The 20,454-nt window shown below is 47.1% G+C and overlaps 3 protein-coding genes across 4 annotated transcripts in view; 1 reads left to right on the top strand and 2 right to left on the bottom strand.

Annotated features, from left to right (window-relative positions):
- LOC132646328 (hemoglobin subunit alpha) lies at positions 1–878 on the bottom strand. The gene is made up of 3 exons (XM_060363906.1): positions 720–878; positions 395–599; positions 1–241 (listed from the first exon to the last, which is right to left on the bottom strand). The coding sequence occupies exons 1-3, from the start codon at positions 812–814 to the stop codon at positions 113–115; spliced, it is 429 nt and encodes a 142-aa protein (XP_060219889.1). The 5' UTR covers positions 815–878; the 3' UTR covers positions 1–112.
- Positions 879–6,184: 5,306 nt separating this feature from the next.
- Positions 6,185–7,610, bottom strand: LOC110561271 (hemoglobin subunit zeta). Its single transcript, XM_021657610.1, has 3 exons — positions 7,447–7,610; positions 6,530–6,734; positions 6,185–6,418 (listed from the first exon to the last, which is right to left on the bottom strand). The coding sequence occupies exons 1-3, from the start codon at positions 7,539–7,541 to the stop codon at positions 6,290–6,292; spliced, it is 429 nt and encodes a 142-aa protein (XP_021513285.1). The 5' UTR covers positions 7,542–7,610; the 3' UTR covers positions 6,185–6,289.
- Positions 7,611–16,141: 8,531 nt separating this feature from the next.
- The window catches only part of Nprl3 (NPR3 like, GATOR1 complex subunit), a 37,652-nt gene continuing 33,339 nt past the window's right edge, over positions 16,142–20,454 (top strand). For both annotated transcript variants that reach the window (XM_021657600.2, XM_021657599.2), the window contains exon 1: positions 16,142–16,395. In XM_021657600.2, coding sequence (XP_021513275.2) covers positions 16,278–16,395 — 118 coding nt within the window. In that variant the 5' untranslated portion in view covers positions 16,142–16,277. The remainder of the gene's footprint in view (positions 16,396–20,454) is intronic.

Below are 20,454 nucleotides of genomic sequence, written 5' to 3'. Positions count from 1 at the left end.
TTCTTCCTACTCAGGCTTTATTCAAAGACCAAGAGGTACAGGTGCGAGGGAGGGAGGCTGGCCCGGGTGGAGGGCAAGCCAGCCGGGCAGGAGGCAGCCCAGAGACTCCAGCTTAACGGTACTTGGAGGTCAGCACGGTGCTCACGGAGGCAAGGAATTTGTCCAGAGAGGCGTGCATCGCGGGGGTGAAGTCAGCAGGGTGGTGGCCGGCCAGGGTCACCAGCAGGCAGTGGCTCAGGAACTGCGGAGACAGGAAGGGTCAGTCCGTGGCAGTCCGCGGACGCCCTGCTGCCCTGGGCTCCCCTTTCTGGAACCCCTGTGTCCCCTGCCCCGAGCACGAGGACATGCCCTCCCTAGGGACCCCAGAAGCCCCCTGCCAGGCTCGGGCACACACCTTGAAGTTGACGGGGTCCACACGCAGCTTGTGGGCGTGCAGGTCGCTCAGAGAGGACAGGGCACCGGGCAGGTCATCGAGGTGGCTTGCGGCGGTGGCCAGCGCGTCAGCGACCTTCTTGCCATGGGCCTTGACCTGGGCGGAGCCGTGGCTTACATCAAAGTGAGGGAAGTAGGTCTTGGTGGTGGGGAAGCTAACGAACATCCTATGCGAAGAAGGTGGGAGGAGAAGTTGAGGCCACAGGAAAGCAAGTTAAGAGCTGCCCACTGAGCGCCAGGTTTGTCTTGGGTCCCACCGACCTTGCAGAACCAAAGCCCCATCTCACCTCTCTAGGGCCTCCGCACCATACTCAGCACCATGGCCGCCAATCTTGCCCCAGGCGGTCTTGATGTTGGTCTTGTCGTCAGGGGAGAGCACCATGATGATCTCTTTCTTCCTGAGTCTGTGAGAATCAGAAGTGTGTTGGGCCTGTAGCAAGCCGCACTTATAAGCCTGCAGCGCCTGGGACACGCCCTCGGGGAGGCTCCCCTTGGCTGGCCTGTGAGGAGAGGAGAGCTGCAGAGCAGGCTGATAATGGGCCCCCGGGGTGGGGGCCTCTTCGGGGCATCAGAGAATCCTGATCCCCCGCCGGGATGCTTCTTGCCTTTCCTAAGTCTCTCATGATTGGTGTTTGGGAAGAAGTAAGGGTCCCACTGCCTTGGACAGAGAAGCAAGTCGCTCAGACCAGCCTGAGCAGTACCCATCCCCCTCTACCTCCCACTGGATCCCAGTTTCTCTCCTTCCTAACCAATACACTCTCTGCTTTGGCCCCAGCCCCAGGCTTCACCCTGATTCTGAGAACAAGAAGGGGAGAATGCTAGCGACCCACAGAGGAACCCTCCTGCTGTCCTTTCTACCCTCTCCCCTTTCTCTTCCCCTTTGTCCATTCTCTCCTCTCCTCCTTTTTTTTTTCTTCTTTTATTTCCCTGTCTCTCCTTTACTTTTTTTTTTGTGGTCAAGCCTTGTTCTATTGTCCAGGCTGGCCTGGAATCCTTTGGCTCAAGTGAATCTCCTCGCTCAGCCTTCTGGGTACCTGGAACTGCAGGAGCAGGTCACCAGACTCTGACTTTCATCTTAGCTGCCCTTTGCTATGGTGGATAAATAAGGAAACGGTGAGAGCTGGGTTTGGTGTCACACATGGGGAAACTCAGGTACTGACAGGCTGAGGCAGGAGTTTAAGGTCAGCATTTTGGAAGAGAGACCCCATGCTTATAATAGATACAAACAGTAATGAAACACCTGGGGTGTAGGTGAATAGCAAAATGCTTACCCAGCATGAGGAAAGTTCTGGATCCAGCCCCCAGCCCTGCAAAAAATAAACAGATAAAAAAAAAATAAAAAAACCCAGAGCATGAGGCAGTTGTCAGTGGAAACCCTTGGGCTCAGTTGTAACTTCTTTGACTTGGGATGAGAGAGACAGAGTAGAAGGACTAACTTCCCAACTGGAATAAAAATTTTTTAAAAAGTGTCTGGGGTAATCTAAATGGCTATTCATTTCTTCTCTTTGTCTCCTCTCTCTCCCTCTCTCTCTTTTCTCCTTTCTCCCTCTCATTTCTTTTCCCTCTCCTTCCTCCTTTTTCTGACTTTTTCCTTTTTATTTTTGGAACAGGTATTCATACAGCCCAAGCTGGCCTTCGCACTGCACATTGCTGGTACCAGACTTGATCTTTTCTTTTTCTGTGCTTCCATTGGTCTTGAACATCTGATCTTACTCTTTCCATCTCTCAAGTTTTGGGATTACAGTTGTGCGCCAAAACACTTAGTAGCTCAGTTTATTTCAAGGCTGAGCCTGCCCTTGAACTAATTATACCCCTGCCTCAGTCTCCACAGTGGTTGGGGCTATTGTCCTGAAGATTTGTTTTGCTTTGCTCTCTGTTGTAGCTGGTATAGGTCAATAATGGCGGCACATCTTAGGACTGTCCTCCTCAGTCCTCCGAGAGAACCGACCTGGGAAGACCGGCTCTTCCCAGGGCCTGCGAATTTCCAGCTCTTCCCACTTGCTCCCTCCCCTCTCCTATTGCAGCTCCAGAAATGTCCTTGGACCGAGGCAGTAGAACCATGGTCACTGCTGACATGTTAGTGACACAGGGAACCTAGACACATAGGATGTCGCCCAGGCAGATTGTATTCAGGACATGCAGGTGTAGAATGGAGCAGGACCTGGGAGAGCAGGGGTTCTGCCCCTCAGGTTCCGGTTTAACAGAATCTGGAAGTCAGCTCCTTGGCCACCAGTCCCCAAAAGTGTCCAGAGTGTAACCACCTCTGAGGTGTCTTTATCTGGGTGGAGGCTGGCATCATCAGGTGCTATGGAAAGAGCACAGGGGCAGCTGAGAGTGCCTAACTCTAGTTTCTGGAACTCTTGGGGGTTGGTTTTATGCTCTGGGTCCTTCACCCCTTTACCTATCTCCTTGCTGACTTTGAAGTTGGCCTGGGACACTCACAGCTGGTGGACATGTAGTTCCTGAGACCTGACAAGAGTAGGGAAGTGTTTATTTGGTCCACTTCATGGCTCAGCTCTTGGGCTACCTTTTTGGCTTGGGTCTTGATGTGGACAGAGTCAGGCTTCTGGCTGTAGTCTGGGAAGCAGGTCCTCAGGAAAGTACTAAACATTTTATGAAAAGAAGTGCTAGTAAAGGGGACTGGGAAAAGCTGGGGCAAGTACCGTGAAGGACTGCAGCCAGAACTGTCTGAGCCAGAGCTGGGGGATGTGTGGAGCACTGCCTATTTATGTACAGTATGCAGGAGATGGCTGCACGAGGTAGTGTATTGGGGGAGGTACGTGTGCAGCCGGTTCCTGGCCTGAGCTCACTGGTCTGGGGCGGTGCTTTATTGAGAGAGTGCATATGGGAGGGGTCAGGGCTCTACTAAGCTCCCTTGGCTCCTTTAAGTCTCTCAGCACCACGCAGGCAGTGTCCATATTCTTTCTGTTGTAAACTAACATGTCTTGTGGTTCTTGCCCATTTTCTAGAAACTTCTAAGTGCACACTCCATTCTTATGTGGCCCAGACCCAGACTGGCTTGGGGAGAGGAGTACCATATTTAAACTTCTAAATTATATTGCTTGATTGAGTGATGGATTGTGTGTGTGTGTGTGTGTGTGTGTGTGTGTGTGTTTCTGTATATACCTTTGTGCTATGGCACACGTTTGGAAGTCAGAGGACAACTTGTTGGTAGTCATTCTTTCCTTCCACCATGGTGGTCTTGAGGATTTTACCTTAGGTCACCAGGCTTCATGGCAAAGCGATTTTACTGGCCTATCCAACTCACTGGCAGGCAATCTTATATGCCATCTTCTGTCATATTTTCCCAAGGACTAAAGCTTTTACTTGTTCATGTAAACAATGTGGGGGGGGGCAGTTGTTAAGTTTCCCTTCTCCCTCTGCTCAGCTAGCGCTCAGGCAATTCAGGGTAACAGGCCCTTAACACCAGCTACTAGAGTTCAGGGAGCCATGGACAAGGGCATCCCTTTTCAGATCTGGTGCTAAACCAGGTCTAGCGCTCTTTACACAGACTCTGAGACAGAATGAATTCAGTGTTTACAGAGCTCCTTTAGTCTTTGCTCTCTTTAGTCTTTGTTCTTTGCCAACAAACCACAGGAGCCTTGTGATTATTTATTTATTTATTTATTTTTGCAGACTAGATAATCTGGGAGTGTGGAGACAGGACTTGGATGAAAGTATCTCATGGAAGAGAGCCCCAAAGTTTAAGTATCCAGGTTGGGGTGAGGAGCTACCGTCAGGTATCCAACATGCATTGTGATCTCAAAAGAATTTTTAAAAAGCTGGTGTGTTCATGGTTGTCTGCCTGCTAGCTCAGACATGCACAGAACCAACCAGCTTGTCAGTGGGACCTTTTTGCCACATGTGGTCACCAGTTCCCACTCTCCCTATGCTCTATGCTGTGCAGTTCAGAGAGAGGGTACTTTTTCTGGGGGGGCAGGGTTTCTCTATGTAGACCAGATCCGCCTGCCTCTGCCTCACCCAGGATGTGCCACTGAAGAGGGTACCTGTTCTAGGTCAAGGTTTGTTGCAGAGAAAGCATGCTGGGAAGGAGCGTGGAGTGAAGTGGAGACCTGAGTCCACCCAACTCTTCCAGGCTTCAGGTTATACACTTGATCCCAGGGGGGCCTTGGTTCCATATTTGTTTGCAGAAGTTCAGGGGAGTTAGCTGCTGGTAGTCCCAACAAAGAGATGAAGGGAGGAGGAGTGCATGAAAAAGCATGGATCTGCTTTGGAAATGGTGTGACATACGTTGGTGCCAGATTTGACTTGGAAAAGAACTCACTCTCCTGCCCCCATCTAAGCTCTCCTTCTGTCCCAAGGCGTGCTAGAGATTTAGGAAAGTAAACCTTTAGTGGACATTTAAAGAATTCTAGGAGACTGTCTGAGGGATGCTGAACCTCTTTGCCCAGCAAAGAAGGGAGAGGTAACCAGTTTCGCTCTTCAAAAAGTCACACACTGATTTGAAGCCTCTGTCAGCTGAGGTGCACAGACCAAGGCCTGTGACTCAGCAGTGTTTCTGTCCCACCACCACAGAAGTTGTCCTGTGCATCTCCACAGTGTACTCGCCCTGCAGGTGGGAGGCCCGCCCCACCCTGGAACCCTGGATTAGCAGATACGGGAAGAGAGACGGGTCAGCCATTCGGCCACAGTAACTCCCCTGGAAGACACCCGGCTATGTCCTGGACGGTTATGCTGGCTGACCAGGTTCACAGAAAAGTGGACAGGGTCCACACAAGCATCAGAGCGTTTCAATTCTCATAACCACGTACATAGCTGCGAGCATGAGTTTGAGGATTAGCAGCACCTCTCCCAACGAAATAGGCGTTTAATTACTGGAAACCCTGATGTTGGGATACACCTGCCTGAACAGATCAGGGATCAGGTAGGGGGCCATGTGATTCCACCTAACCCCAGCACTGCCCAGGGCCCCGGAAAAGCTCAGGTGAGCGCTGTGTCTCACATCCCTGACATGCTAAGGTGGAGAGCTAGGGTCTGACTGAGGACTTGTGTGGACTGGTCCTGAGCTGCTCTCTAGAGGCTCTGGAGACCGCCCTGCCTTCTCCACGTAAGCAGCACCTGCTGCCCGAAGTGTGCCCGGTGGCAGGGGATCAGCTACAATGTGGCCGTGCTCTAGGGTGCTGAGTTTGGCACAGGTGAGGAGTGCTCTAGGCTGTCTTCTTCATACAGCGGCGGGGCTCCCCTACCCAGTCTGCCCTGATCCGCGGAGTTCAGCAGGAAGGAACACAGAGCCCCTCAGCCTGTTCACAGAAACATGTCCAGAGCCCAGAAAGAGGCCAACGGATAGAGCTTCTGTCACAGACTCACCTCTGTTCCTGGGTACCTCCGTTTCGAACTCGTGAACCTGTAATTACTCCTATAAAGGCAGTTACCAGAAGTCTTTCATTCTTTTAGGAACAGAGACACCCTACCCTAGCTGCTGGGGTGGCGAGAGTCAGACTCTGAGGAATTCCTGATACCCATGCACTGCACTGTGTGAAGCGATTTGGGAAGGGGAGGGGAGGCCCCGCTGCCCTTCTGCGCGAGGACCTGCGTGGGCTGGCCCAGGGATGCTCTGCTTCCTGCGTGCTGTGACTCTGGGGTCCTCAAGGGCAAGACCCTCCCCCCAGCCACCTTAGGAATGTCCTCCTGGCAGTGTGTGACCACGATGTTCCCTTCCCGCAAATCCCCTGTGCATCCTGTGGTGTCCCCGCCCCCTTTCCCTGCAAGACTGAGAGCACAGAACAAGTCATTTCCTTCTTCAACCATTTATTGGGGATTTCGGGAAAGGCCGGCGTTCAATGAAGGGGAGGAGAAGGGTCGGAGCCGGTCTGGTAGGGGATCGTGGAGGCGCCGCTTAGCGGTACTTCTCAGTCAGGACGGAAGACAGGATAGACAAGAACTTATCCCAGGCTTCGTGCACCTCAGCCGTGAACTCGGCAGGGAAGCGCGCGGCCAGGGTGACCAGCAGGCAGTGCGACAGGAGCTGCGGAGGAGGGAAGGGAGGATCAGTGATGGGTGCAGCGGAGACCCTCCCCGGCCCCCCCTTCCTTGCCTCCTTCCCTCATGACATCCCGCTCCGTTCTCGCAAACCCACCTTGAAGTTGACAGGGTCCACACGCAGGATGTAGGCGTGCAGCTCGCTCAGCTTGGTCAGAGCGCTAGAGAGGTTGTCGATGTTCTTAACCGCCAGGCCCACGGCCGTCAGGACCTTGGAGCCGTGGGCCTGCAGCTGCTGCGACCCGTGGTGCAGGTCGAAGTGCGGGAAGTAGGTCTTCGTCTGGGGGTAGCTGCAGAAGAGCCTGGGGTCGGGAGAGCGCGTCAGTTCTGTGAGGGTTGCTTAGGCGGAGGGCTAGGGCCCTGTCTCTTGCCTTGAGCTCAAAATTTAGGGGGTACGCCAATTTAAAGAACTTCCAGGCAGAAAAAGAAAACTAAACAGTATTTTCACAGTGTTTAAAGAAACGAAATTAAATGTTAAGGAAAAACGTACATTGAATAATGCAAAAAACAAAACAAAAACTGGGTCAAGAGAGACGGCTCAGTGGTTAAGAGATCTTTGAAGAGATCTCACGACTGTCTGTAACTAAGGTGCAAGGAGATCTGATGCCTCTATTTTCAACAGGCATCTGTTTTCTCTCTCTCTCACATACACAGTAAATAAATCTCAAAACAAAACAAAACAAAACAAAAAAAAAACAAACACAAAAACAACCAAGACTGATGTTACTGTTTCCTGTTGCACCAGGTTCCATATGGCAAGGCCCTATGGAAGACTTTGGTGAGGACTATGAATGCCAATCCGCCTTCTTTAGCAGCTCATTGCCCGCCTGGACCCCCTTCACACCAGTCCTAATTTCACGGTCCCCTCCATGCTTTCCTCACTGCCTCTGTCCTTACCATCCTTACTGTCCCCTCCTCGTGGCTTCTCCTCACTAACTTCTCCTGGTCACCCTCTTCTTGCTGATATCAGTCCCTCTTTGATCTGGTTACTCAAGCCATCGTGCCTGGACTTACCTCTCCAGAGTCTCAGTGCCAATGGCCTCCGTGTGAGCAGCCATCTTATCCCACATGGACATGATGATGGCTCTCTCATTCTTCATCAGAGACATGGTGGTGGCAGTGGTGGTGGTGAGTGTTGGAGGCTGAGCTAGAGCTGAAAGCACTCAAGACTGGCCTGACAGTGCTTGTCCAAGTGACCCCTTATATACCCATAGTCAGGGGCCCTAACAGGCTGTGGCCATTGGTTGGGAGAGGGAAGGGGACTCGCAGGGTGGAGCCCGTTATCAGGTTATCAGACCCAGCGACAATGGGAATCAGGGCCTGGTGGGACTGCAGGGGCCGGTGCTATCTCTCCTGCCCACTCCCCAGGGCCTTAGGGCCTTAGGGCCCCACACAGAATCCAGGAACGATAGGGGCCCGTGTCCAGATCTGCTCTGCCCTTACTCCTTTCAGAATCACAATTGTCTGGGCTATCCCTGTCCCCTAGTTTCTGCGACTCTTGGGCTTCCTCCAAGGAAGCAGTATTCCCTCTCACTCAGTCCTGAGGGAAGAGCATGGAAGTCTGATCCCACCAGAGGAGGTGACAGGCCCACAAAAGAAAATTATCAATTCGCAGCATAGCGCTCCATACCAACCAGTGTCTGATGAGACACACAATTCTTTTAGTTTTGCTTTAATAGGAAGTTAAGTTGATTTGTTCATTGTCCTAAATTAACATGTATATTGTCATGTATGTTGATTTACTTAGTTCAAAATCCCATAAACTCCCACAGCCACCTATTTGTAGCCTCATCTTCCTTTTGCTCCTATCCTAAGCCATGCTAATTTATCTTTTTTTTCAAAAATGTATATAACTGGAATCAGACAATATTGTGTCCTTTTAAGACTGGCTTCTTTCCCCTTGCATAATATTCTGTAGGTTCATCTCCTTTTATGTGTACCAGTAGTTGGCAACTTTTATTTCATGGTATGAATGTACAACAGTTTATCCTTTCATTCACTGGAGGAGCTTTGGGCTATTTCTAGTGTGGAGTTGTTACAAATAAAGATGCTCTGAACAATCTCAGAGAGGTCTCTCTGTGAACGTAGGTTTCTATTTCTCTCTATCTGGATCTGTAGATATGTCTATATCTAAGTAAAATCTCTGGCATATGCAAAGTGCATATTTAACCTTCGAAGGGACTACCAAACTGTTTTCATGAGTGTCTTTATATATATATATATTCCTGTGTATCATTGCCAGAGTTTTTTAATCTTAGTTGTTTGACAGATAAATACTGATGTAGCATTGTGGCTAAAAATTGCATTTCTCCCATGGCCAGTGATGAAATATCTCTCTGTGTGCCTATTTGCTGTCTTCAGTAGCTCAGGCACTGTGTCCACTTTTTTTTTTTTAAGTGCTTTATCCACTTTTAAACTGTACTATTTTCTTACTGGTAATTTATGGATGTTCTGTGCATAATCTGGATGAAATATTGGGTGGGGGTTTCAAATATGCTATTTGCAAATACTTTCTATTAGTTTTCTACTTTTCAGTTCATTTTTAACTTTTTTTCATTTATTTCTTTTGTGTGTGACGGTCATACGTGTGCCACAGCACATATGCGGAAGCACATATGCAGAGGACTGACTCAAATTGTTAAGCTTGGTGCAGACTGCTTCTGCGCACTGAGACATCCTACCCAGCCCTCAGTTCCTTTTTATAGAGCCAACATTTTCATTTTGATCGAGTCTAATTAATCAAGCTTCTATTTTAGAACTCATTCTTTTGGGCTGGGCTTAGTGGTGAATGATTTTAATGCCAGCACTCAGGAGGCAGAGGCAGGTGCATCCTGGTAAGCCAGGCCAGCCAGGGCTAGGTAGTGACACCCCTACCTCAAAATTAAATCAAATGAAAGGAAGACACCCCTCTCCTGTTTTGAGTCAGGGTCTCACTCTGTAGCATTGGCTGTCCTGGAAATATGTAGGCCAGGCTGGTTCTTTGAGATCCACCTGCCTCTACCTCCCTAGTGCTGAGATTAAAGGTGTGGGCCATCATATCCAGCTTAAGAAAGAATTCTTTTAGAGTCATGCTTATGAATCCATTAACCACAATGCACAAAGATTTAAATCTATATTTTCCTCTAAAAGGTTTATAGTTTACAGTTTGTAAAGGTGATTCATTTTGAGATAATTTTTGCATAAAGCGTGAGGGTTAAGTCCATGTTAATTTTCTCTTGTTTGTTTGTTCATAGATGTCTGTTCCACTGCCAATTGTTGCAAAGGCCCTAAGGTTTCTATTCAGTTCACTTCTCACACTGATGGGTAAAAAATTAATTGGCTGGACTGGGGCTCTGCATTTGCCTAGCAAGTGTGAGGCTCTGAACTCAGTCCTCAGCTGTGCATTCCCCTGCCCCGAGCTAATTAGCTATCACTTCTCTGCACCTTGGCCAAGGTGGAGTATAGGCGTTAATTAGTTATATTTTGCTACTTTTTACTTATTTATTGTGCTGCGGCTAATAAATACCTCCAGTTGGAGGTCAGAGGACAGTTTTCCAAGTTAGTTCTCGTCTTCTACCATGTAGATCCTAGGAATGAAACTCTGGTCAGCAGGCTGGGCAGCAAGCACCTTTACCCACTGAGCCATCTTGCTGGCTCAAATTAGCCATATTGGTATAAGCCAGTTTGTGGACTCTATTCTGTCTAATTGGTTTACACGTCTATGTTTAGTCACAATGCCCCAGTCTTGATTCCTATAGCTTCCTAGTAAAGCTCAAAGCTGGGTAATAGCCCACAGAATGAGAGGAAAAATATTTACTCATTGATTTTTATTATTTTTATTTTATTTTATTTTGAGACAGAGTTTCTCTGTGTAGCCCTGGCTGTCCTGGAACTCACTCTGTAGACCAGGCTGGCCTCAAACTCAAAGAGATTCTCCTGCCTCTGCCTCTGCCTCTGCCTCTGGAGTGCTGGGATTAAAGGTGTGTGCCACCACTGCTTGGCAAAAGTTATTCAAACTATATTTTAAAAATTATAAGTTGAACAGAAAGAGACATTTTTAAGCCAGGTGTGGTAGCCAGAGCTACACAGAGGAAACCTGTCTCAAAAAAATAAAATAAAATAAAAAACACACACACAAAAGAGACAAGACATAAATGCTAGGGAAGGTTTAAAGAAATTGGAATCCTGAAAAAAAGCGCAATGGGGAGACATAAAATGGCGCACGCTGGAAAGCAGTTCAGTAGCTCCTCAAAAAGTTAAAGGTCGTGTGAAGGTGCTGTGGCATACACCGTTGATCCCAGCACTTGAGAGGCGGAGGCAGGAAGATCCTTGTTAGCTTGAGGCCAGCCTGGCCTACATAGGGAGTTCCAGGACAGCCAGGGCTATGCTATGTGGAGAGATCTTGTCTCAAAATGAATGAGTAGATAGATCGATAGATAGATAGATAGATAGATAGATACATACATACATACATACATACATACATAAGCTAGTAAATACGTAAAGTTAAAGGTAGCATTACCATATGGCCTTGCTGCATTTTCATTACTGCATATACACTCAAGAGAAATGAGGCATATGTCTAAAGAGCCATGGGAGTATGTTCATAGCAACACCATCACTTTTTATTTGTGTGAATTATGGGTTGTTTCTTTCGAATACAGTAATCATTCTTTTTTGAGAAATTTAGAACAGCCAACAAACCACAGTTTGTTTAGGCTTCCTCCTGAAACCATCAGCTGTAGTGTAACCGAGTGCTGGTTCTTCAGTCAGGGCCATCACAAGAGATTATCAGTCATAACCTGAAGTGGAAATGACCCAAATGTCATTATCCCTCCTTCTCTCCCCACCACAACTCTGACAGGATCTCATGTATCCCAGGCTAGCCTCAAACTTCCTAGGTAGCCATGGATGACCTTGAACTTCTGATCCCTCTGCCTCCACCTCCTGAGTGCTGGGATTACAGGCTGTACCCCCACAGGCAGTTCATACAGTGCTTGGGTTTGAACCCAGGGCTGCATTCTAGGCAAACACTCTACCAGCTGAGCCACAGCCTCAGCCCTGACACAGGTACTTTCTTTCTTTCTTTCTTTCTTTCTTTCTTTCTTTCTTTCTTTCTTTCTTTCTTTCTTTCTTTCTTTCTTTCTCTCTTATTATTTATACAGTATTCTGCCTGGATCCAGACCTACACATCAGAAGAGGGCATCAGATCTCATTATAGTTGGTAATGAGCCACCATGTGGTTGCTGGAAATTGAACTCAAGACCTTTGGAAGAACAGCCAGTGCTCTTAACCTCTGAGCCATCTCTCCAGCCCAACACAGGTATTTTCAAAGTTAGAAAAAAAACAAAAAACAAAAAACAACAGTTTTTCAAATGATGGTCAATTTACATTTCCGCTGATGGTGTGAGTTTTCCTCCCAATACCTGGTGCTGTTGGTCTTCCAGTCTGCTTTAATTTACCCTTTCTAGTGGGAAGTGCAGAGATTTCTTTGTGGTTTCCATTTCATTTCCTGCTGGTGAGAAAGGCTGGTACCCCTTTTCACATTTTCACTCACTGGCTACTGGATTTCCTCTTTCTGAAGTAGCTATGTGATTTTTATTTATTTATTTATTTTTGTTGTTGTTGCACTGGTCTTACTGATGTGTCAGAGTTTAAAAAATATCCTGGATATTGTCCGTTTTACGTGTTTTATCCCCTCCCCCCCACTCTGTAGTTTATAGTACCTCTCAAGCACTGGAAATCAAACCTCAAATCCTGCATGTGCTAAGTTGACACTCTTACATTGAAATATATCTCCAATCCTGCTTCATTCTGATAAGCAATGGTGACAAGTCTGTAATCTTTTTTTAAAAATTTTTGTGGGCTTTTTTTTTTTTTTTTTTTTTTTTGGTTTTGGTTTTTCCCTGTAGCTGTTTGGCTGTTTGTATGACAGACAAATTATAATTAAGATGTTTTTGTACACTGAGACACTGCTCAGCCATAAAAAGAAAGCGATACATGCTGCAACATGGATAGACCTAGAAAACGTGTAAAGTGAGAGAAACAAAGCTGTGTGTTGTAATTCCACGGACAGCAAACGTTTGGAACAGGCAGATCTGTAGAAAGAGAGTGGATTACGGTTATCATGCTTGGGGAGACGGGGACAGGGAATGGGTGCTTACAGGGAGATTGCTTTCCAAGGTGGCGGAATGCTCTAGAACCAGAGAGGGGTAATGGTTGTACACTGTCATGTACAAAGGCTACTGAACTGTTTACTCTAAAAATGTTATGCTAAGCTGGTCACAGTGGTCCACGCAAGCCTGGTCTACAGAGCGAATCCAGTGCCAAGGCTACCCTGAGAAATCCTGTCTTGAAACAAACAAACAAAAAACAAAAAATATTATACTATTATTTTTGTATTTAAAAATAAATTGTATTTTATTTACCATTTTTGGGGGAGGGGCATTGATGCACGCCTGCTTGCCGTGGCGCACGTGTGGAGGTAAGAGTACAACCTGTGGAAATTGGCTCTTTCCTCTACCATGTTGTTCCCTGGTGTAGAACTCAGATGGTCGGTGGCATGCATGTTTACCCATAAGCTATCTAATTTATCTAACTGGTCCCACCTCTGCTTTGTTTTGTGTTGTTTTGTTTTTGGCTCTTAGAGTAGAGGTCTTGCTATGTAGATCTAGCTCCCTTGAGACTTCTTGCCACACAGCCCATGCTGTTGTTGAACTTGCAGCAATCCTGTCTTTCCCCCCTGCCCCGAGTGTTTTTGGCATTCACCATTACACTTGGAAACTTTTTGGGTTTTGTTTGTTTGTTTTTGTTTTGAGACAGGGTTTCTCTGTGTAGCCTTGGTTGTCCTGAAACTCACTCTGTCGACCAGGCTGGCCTTGAACTCACAGCCTCCCAGAATGCTGGGATCAAAGGTGTGCACCACCACCACTTCCCTAACTTTTTGTGTTTTTGAGACAGTTCCTCATTATGTAGTCCAGACTACCTCAGAACTCTCTTTGAAGGCAAGGACTCAAATTTATTACCTCATGCTTCAACTTCTGGAACGCTGAGGGTGCTGGCATGTGCCACCATGCCTTGCTGCTTATGTTAATTTTTATTCATTCACTTTTATTTTTGTTTTTGGGCAGACAGGGTTTTGTGCATGTAGAGCTGGCCTCAAACTCACTATGTAGCCAAAGATGATCTTGAGCTTCTGATTCTCCAGGCTCAAATAAAACCAGCATATAAAATATATGAAAGGCTAGTTGGGTGTGATGGCACATACATTTAATCCCAGCACTCAGGAGGCAGAGGCAGGTGGATCTCTGTGAGTTCGAGAGGTCAGCCTGCTCTACAGAGTGAATTCTAGGACAGCCAGGACTATGTAGAGAGACCCTGTTTCAAAACAAAACAAACCAAACGAACAAACTAGAATAAAATAATATCCAAATATCAGGATTAAAAGAAATTCTAAACACATTTTAAAAAGCTTTGCAGTGCTGTTCTGTGTATTTGACAATAGTTTGTACTGGATTCCTTTGGGTGACCTAAGATCAGTGACATTTATCAAGTGCTTCCTAAGTCCCTTACATGGCCCCACACTCTCTTTTTGTTGAGTCCTCAACCCTACGGCCACTCCTAAAGCTAGTTCTAGCATCACTGGATTTTTTTTTTATTAAGGTAATAAAAGCTCGGGGAGGTTATGAAATGTGACTGTGGCGCCAATGGAGGAGGGAACCAGCAGAATGGTGTGGTGTGAACTGGGATGCTGACTGGGTAGGGTCCATTCTTGATTTTTCAGCTTGTGGACGCAAAGAGCCAGGACCTGAGCAGGGTCCAGGATGCCGGAGCTGCTGAGCTACCGTGAGCACTGCAAGCTGCAGGCACAGTTGGAAGTTGAATAGTTTGGCTGAGATGACATCTGTCTGATCAAGCAAGCAGAAGACCAGGAGGGGCTCTGTATTACGGCCCCTACCCAGAAAGGTGAGCATGGGAGGGCAAATTAACCTTGTTGGTTCAGTTTCACCATTTAAACCTCTCTGATGAGGTAGACTCAACTCCTACTTCGGCATTACGAAGCATCATCATCTCTAGCCACAGGATTCATGATGTGGCAGAGAGTTTCAGATTATACTGTTGCAGTTGTGAGCAAGTGGCTCTTTCCTGGGGAGGCAGAAACACACACTGGAGAAGGTGGCTTGCAGATAGTGTCCATGAGCCCCACCCAGCCCTCTGGCTGACCAAGTGACAGGATTGATAAGGTCTGGCATCCACACGGTCTCCTATTCTGCTCAAGGGAGACCCTGGGGGGCGGGGAGCAAGGGTCCAAAGTTCCAGTTTCCAAAAGTCTCTATCTTTTTTTAGAGGAGGTTTGAATCCATGCTATTTAAATTTGAAATGAGGACTCACTCCTGTGAGACTTTAGTGGCAGAGTCCGAGGCTATCCAGCCTTGCAGGCTGGTTCTGGTGGGAACCGGGGTCCACAGTGGGGTCCACTGACCGACAGGCCACAGCATGACCATAAGTTCTGGTTTCTGTAACAGCCGATGGTGTTTCTTAGCAATGATGTGGACAACTTGGGGCTTGAGGTGATGCACCTGAGGTAGTCCTGGGCTCTCCTATCTGGTGCTGCCAGTATGAGGTGGGGCAGCTTGGGAGGGAAGCACAACAGGCCTCCGTAGACTGGGATCTGGTAACTCCCTGTACTCATCATTACTTCCACTGCCGTTTTAGAGTTAATGGTGGTATAAAAGGTTAGGGCCTTCATAACCTGCATAACGGCCAAGTGCTAGCTACTAAGCAACATCTCTTTCCTCTCTGTGCTCTCACAGAGTTGCCCAGGCTGGCTTTAACTTTGTATCCTGCTACCTTAGTCTCCTTTGTAGCTGGAAATCCAAGTTTCCACGGCCCAGCCTGGCTGTCGCTATTAATTACACAGAAAACTGAATGGTCAATGGTCCTGTGAAGGTTGCTGGCAAAAAGTGGGTCCTAAGATCATAACTGGGGGGAAAGACTGGGTTCCTTCATTTAGGCCCTTCTTATCTCAGAGCGGACCATTGGAGGCCCAGGATAATGGAGTAGCAGAATGGCCCACGGAAGTAAGAGGGAAGCCTGGCCCAAGTGCCTGGGTACCTATCCACTCCCGCAGTCTCCGAGGGAAGCTCCCGTGACTTCTTTTAGCCTTCCCTAGGTGCCTGGCTCCACACCCAGGTCGGCTTCCCTTCCAGCCTTACTTCCCCTTCCCACTCCTGACGTCTAATTTCCATTCTAGGGACCCTCCGCTGGGAAACGTGGTCGACCTCCATGATACTATGCAACACGCAAAACACACAAGCCTGGGATAAAGGCTTGCAAAATTAATCAGAGGTACCATCCCTTTTACATAACACATCCAAAACATCAACGGGCAAACAGAAGTGCAATTTTCAGACACTGGTAAATAACCAAACGGTACCTTCTCACTGAGTAATAGTTGAAAGATAATGAAAAAAATTCTCTCTTTGTAAATTAGGGAAACAAAATAAGTTAATGCCTCTTTGTTGTCATGTGATGTGCCGACTGGGTACAAACCCAACCGCCGCACCTGTCCTCGTAGTTTTAAGTTTATACTCTCTGGTCAAAGCAAGCGTATGGCTTTAAAGTACAGTCCCGACCGCCGCGCAGCCAAGGCGTCGCGCCTGCGCGTCCAGCCGTTCGGGCTTGCGCAGAGGCTGCGAGGCTGTTCTCCGGGACCGGCGAAGTCTCGCGAGAGTGAAGGTCGGGCCGTGGCCCCGGCTTCCTCCTTGTCGCTGCGGGCCGGCGACTGGCTTAGGCTCCTAGCCTCTAGCTTCGCGGTCCCCGCGCGAGGGCCCCCACCCTCAGGCCCCCGCCCCGGCCCCCGCAGGATGGGGGACAATACCAGCCCCATCAGCGTGATCCTGGTGAGCTCGGGCAGCAGGGGCAATAAGCTGCTCTTCAGGTACCCCTTCCAGAGGAGCCAGGAGCATCCCGCGTCCCAGACAAGTAAGTGGCACCTGGCGGCCACCCCCCCTGCCCGCGGAGTGCGCGGTGAGGAGGACGAAAGGGTGCACGGAGACTCCAGCCCGTGAAACACTTTAACCGTACGCAAGAATTGCCTGTTCTAATAGTGCTGCCCAGCAGTAACCCCAGCGCCCAGGAGGCCGGGGTATTGCCGTGAGCGCGAGGCCAGCCTCTTCTCCAAACAAAAACAAAAAAATAAAGACACTAGGTATTACACACACAGACACGAATTTAAGCATTCGTGCAGAAAATATGAATCAGTGTAAGGTCTGAAGTTGTCCTTGAACTCTGTTCCTGCCCACTGCGGGTGTAATCATAGCTCACCATTTTGATAGTCAGCCGTCCTGTACATAAACTCCGCAAGTATATCCACCGAAAAATAAAATAGTGTGCCACTTCCCCATCCCCCATCGAATTACAGGACGATGGCTTCAATGTGGTATCGTCTGTCTTGAAGCCTCTTGGATTTCCTGAGCACATCCTTCTCTCTAGTTGTGCCCTGCTGCATGAGAACATAGCCTTCCCCTGGCTGAACGTTATTCTTAAAGCTTGGTAATTCAAAGGGTTTTAAGTTACAAAAGCAAAGCTGGTATTATGCCCTCAGGACCCTGGGCCTTAGCCCCTAAAGGGCAACTACCGTTACTATTTTCCGGAACCTTCTCTGTTTACACAAGCATAAGCACACATGAACTAAGTGTAAGTACGAGTGGAAATACACTGTTGGCCATTTTTCTTTTTTTCTTTCTTGTTTTTTTTTTTTATTTATTTTTTTTGAGACAGGGTTTCTCTGTGTAGCCCTGGCTGTCCTGGAGTTGGCTCTGTAAACCAGTCTGGCCTCGAACACAGAGATCCACATGTCTTTGCCCAGTGCTGGGATTCAAGACATGTGCCACTACTGCCCAGGCCTGTTTGCCCATTTTCATTTGTACTTTGTTGTCTTGAATACAGGATCAACTTATGGAGAGGCGCTTTTTTTTAAAATGACTTAAGCAAATTCTGTGAGATGAGTATACTATGAGTTATTCATCCAGCCACGTGTTAAGGGCAGTGTTTTTTTTTTTTTTTCAGTCTTGTGGGGTCTGGGCAGATGGTTAAGCAGGTAAGAGCACTGTTCTGCAAGCATGAGAACCTCACTTGGAAGCCCCAGCACCTATGTGAAAAGCCTGAAATGGCTGTGGTGCCTGGTCCCGAGAGCTCCCTGTCAGCCAGCCTAGCCTAAAGGGTAAGGTTCTTATTCCGTGAGACACCTGGTCTCAAGGCAGTAAGGTGGCAATAAAGGAAGACACTTTAGGACACTTTAGATTTTGCTCTGGCCTCTATCTGTGCGTTTAGGTCACATACCCAGCCCCCAGCACCTCCCCCATCAGGCAATCCACCACAAACTACACATGTCCTTTCTGGATATTATCTTTTGTAGATATCTGTAGGAACAAATCATGGGCTAATGACCATGTTCTAAACAATTTTCAGTCTTTATTGGTGTGATGACAAGAAACTATCTGATAGTTTTATTGTGCATTAATTGAGAACAAGCTTGTTTTCCTGTTTCCAGAGCCATTTGGATTTGCTCTTCAGAGAACTCATGTCCTGGGCCAGATTTTTCTCTTGAATTATTAATTTTCCTTATACAGATTTGAAAGCATTGTTTATATATTTAAGTGGAAAGGTAAGAATTTTGGACCAGAAGTGGTGGTGGATGTCTTTAATCCCAGCAGCCTGGATACAGGCACATATCTAAACCTGGGGTACACAGTGAGTTCTAGATTAGCCAGAGCCACATTGTAAGATCCTGTTTCAAAAAAAAAAAAAAATTTTTTTTTTTTTTGTCACAGTAGGTAGCCAGTTTACTTTTTCTGTGCAGGTTTTGCCAGAATTTTGATTTTTTATGGTATCAGGTTTTAAGTCTGTTCTCTTGTGGTTTCTGGTTCCTGAATTTTATTATCTGTAAGACCTTTTTCTCTGCTAGATGATGAAGGTGATATCGTTTAGGTGTTTCGAGTCAGGGTTTAACTCTATTTCAGGTTGGCTGGGAATTTACCATGTAAACTAGGCTAGCCTTAGACTAATGGCACCTGCCTTCCTCTTTGCTTCTGGTGAACTAGGATAAGTGAGCACCACCAGGCCCTGCCTATTTCAAGATGTTGTTAACAAGAGAAAACTCTTTAAGTTTTTCATTAGAACATTTATTGTATGACTGTTAAAATTCTCAAGGTGAGCTGGACGCTGTAGTAACTGCCTTCTTGGGTTCAGGTGTGGTTCCTTCACGAAATTCATGCAATAGATAATTTTTATTATTTTGAGACAGGGACTTACTCTTGGCTGGCCTGGAAACACTATGTACATCAGGTTGGGCTCCAACTCAAAACGACATGGCTGCTCCTGCCTCCTGAGTGCTGGGATAGGCATGTGCCGCCATGCCTGGTTGCAAAACATCATTCATAAGTACTTCATTTGCTGGGTCCTGGGCTGTATTTTGTTCTTAGTCTTGACGCTCCAGTTAGACTTGTTCTTGTATTTGGTAAGGTAGACACATTTACCTCAGGCAAACTTCTGGAGGTGGTGGGCCTCAAGAAGACAGCAAAGGATGTGTGTTACTGTGGCCTTTTGCAAACAATGACATTTCTTTCATTGCCTTGCTTCTGCCTCTGAGAACAATGAGAGCAGATACAGCTTTCGGAAATGTTCTGATTAATAGGGGAGAAAAGATCTTCCTGCCGAATATTCCCATTCAAGAAGATAGTATGTTTTCTATTCCTTTTTTCAGTGGAGCATGGAACTCAGAGCCTTGTGAGGGTTCCAATACTAAATTGCATCCTAACTGTTCTTGTCATTCTTTTCTCCCTTGCTGGTATTTTGGTTTTTTTCTTTGATGGTCATTTTGTATTCTTTTTAGAGTCCTTTCTATTTATTTTAAAAATGTATTTTTATTAGCCGGGTGTGGTGACACATGCCGGTAATCCCAGCACTTAGGAGGCAGAGGCAGACAGATATCTTTGAGTTCTAGGCCGGCCTGGTCTACAAAGCGAGTCCAGGACAGCCAAGGCCACACAGAGAAACCCTGTCATGAAAAACCAAAACCAAAACCAAAACCAAAACAAAAAAAGAAAGAAAGAAAGAAAGAAAGGCACACTCCACTACATCTAAATGCTTTTTAATTTTTAATATATATGTATGATATGTATGTATATATATATTAAATATGTGTATGTATGTGTGTGCATGTGCAAGCATGTGTGGAGGCCACAGATTGATATTTGGCTGTCTTTCCCAATTACTTCATAGCTTATTTTTTTGAAATAGGCTTACTCTGAACCTGGAGATTAATGTTTTGGCGACATTGGAGGCCCTGGAATTCACCTGTCAGCAACCCCCAGCACTAGAGCTGTAGGCACACGCTGCCATGCCTGGTGTTTGTTGTGGCTACTGGGGTTCCAAACGCAGGTTTTTGTACTTGCGTAGTAGGAACTTGCCCACAGAGCCATCTCCTTAGCCCCCCCCCAACCCCTTTGTTTTCAGACAGGATCTCTCCGTCTAGTCTTGGCGGACCTGGACCATGCCATGTAGATCCAGGCTGTCCTTGGACTTGCAGCCATCCTTCTGCTCTTGCTTCCTAAGTGCTGACATTACAGGCGCATGCCATGACAGCCGGCCATCACAGGGCTTTTAAACCGCCGTGTTCTGGTAAAGAATTGTATGTGTGTGAAGGCTACAGTGTGTACATTAAAGCTTCTTTTTTTCTTTTCTAGTCACCATCACATACTGAGGGTGTTTATGTGCAGATCTCCCACATGTAGAATTCTGTATATATTAAAAATTTTATAAGAAAATTAACAGCCGTAGCTGGGCATGGTGCCCACATCTGTAATCCCAACACTGTACATCCAACATTAAGGAGACAATTGGAGTTCAGGTTCAGCCACAGCTATATAGAGATTGAGGTGGGCCCTGGCTATAGAGTGAGATTCTGTCTCAACCCCCTCCTCCAAAGAGTAGCAAAACCATCTCCCCACATTGTCATAACTTCTTAGGAGCCTTCTTATA

Source organism: Meriones unguiculatus, chromosome 11, assembly GCF_030254825.1.
Source record: "Meriones unguiculatus strain TT.TT164.6M chromosome 11, Bangor_MerUng_6.1, whole genome shotgun sequence".
Lineage (NCBI taxonomy): Eukaryota > Metazoa > Chordata > Mammalia > Rodentia > Muridae > Meriones > Meriones unguiculatus.
This window is presented reverse-complemented; position numbering and strand designations above follow the sequence as displayed.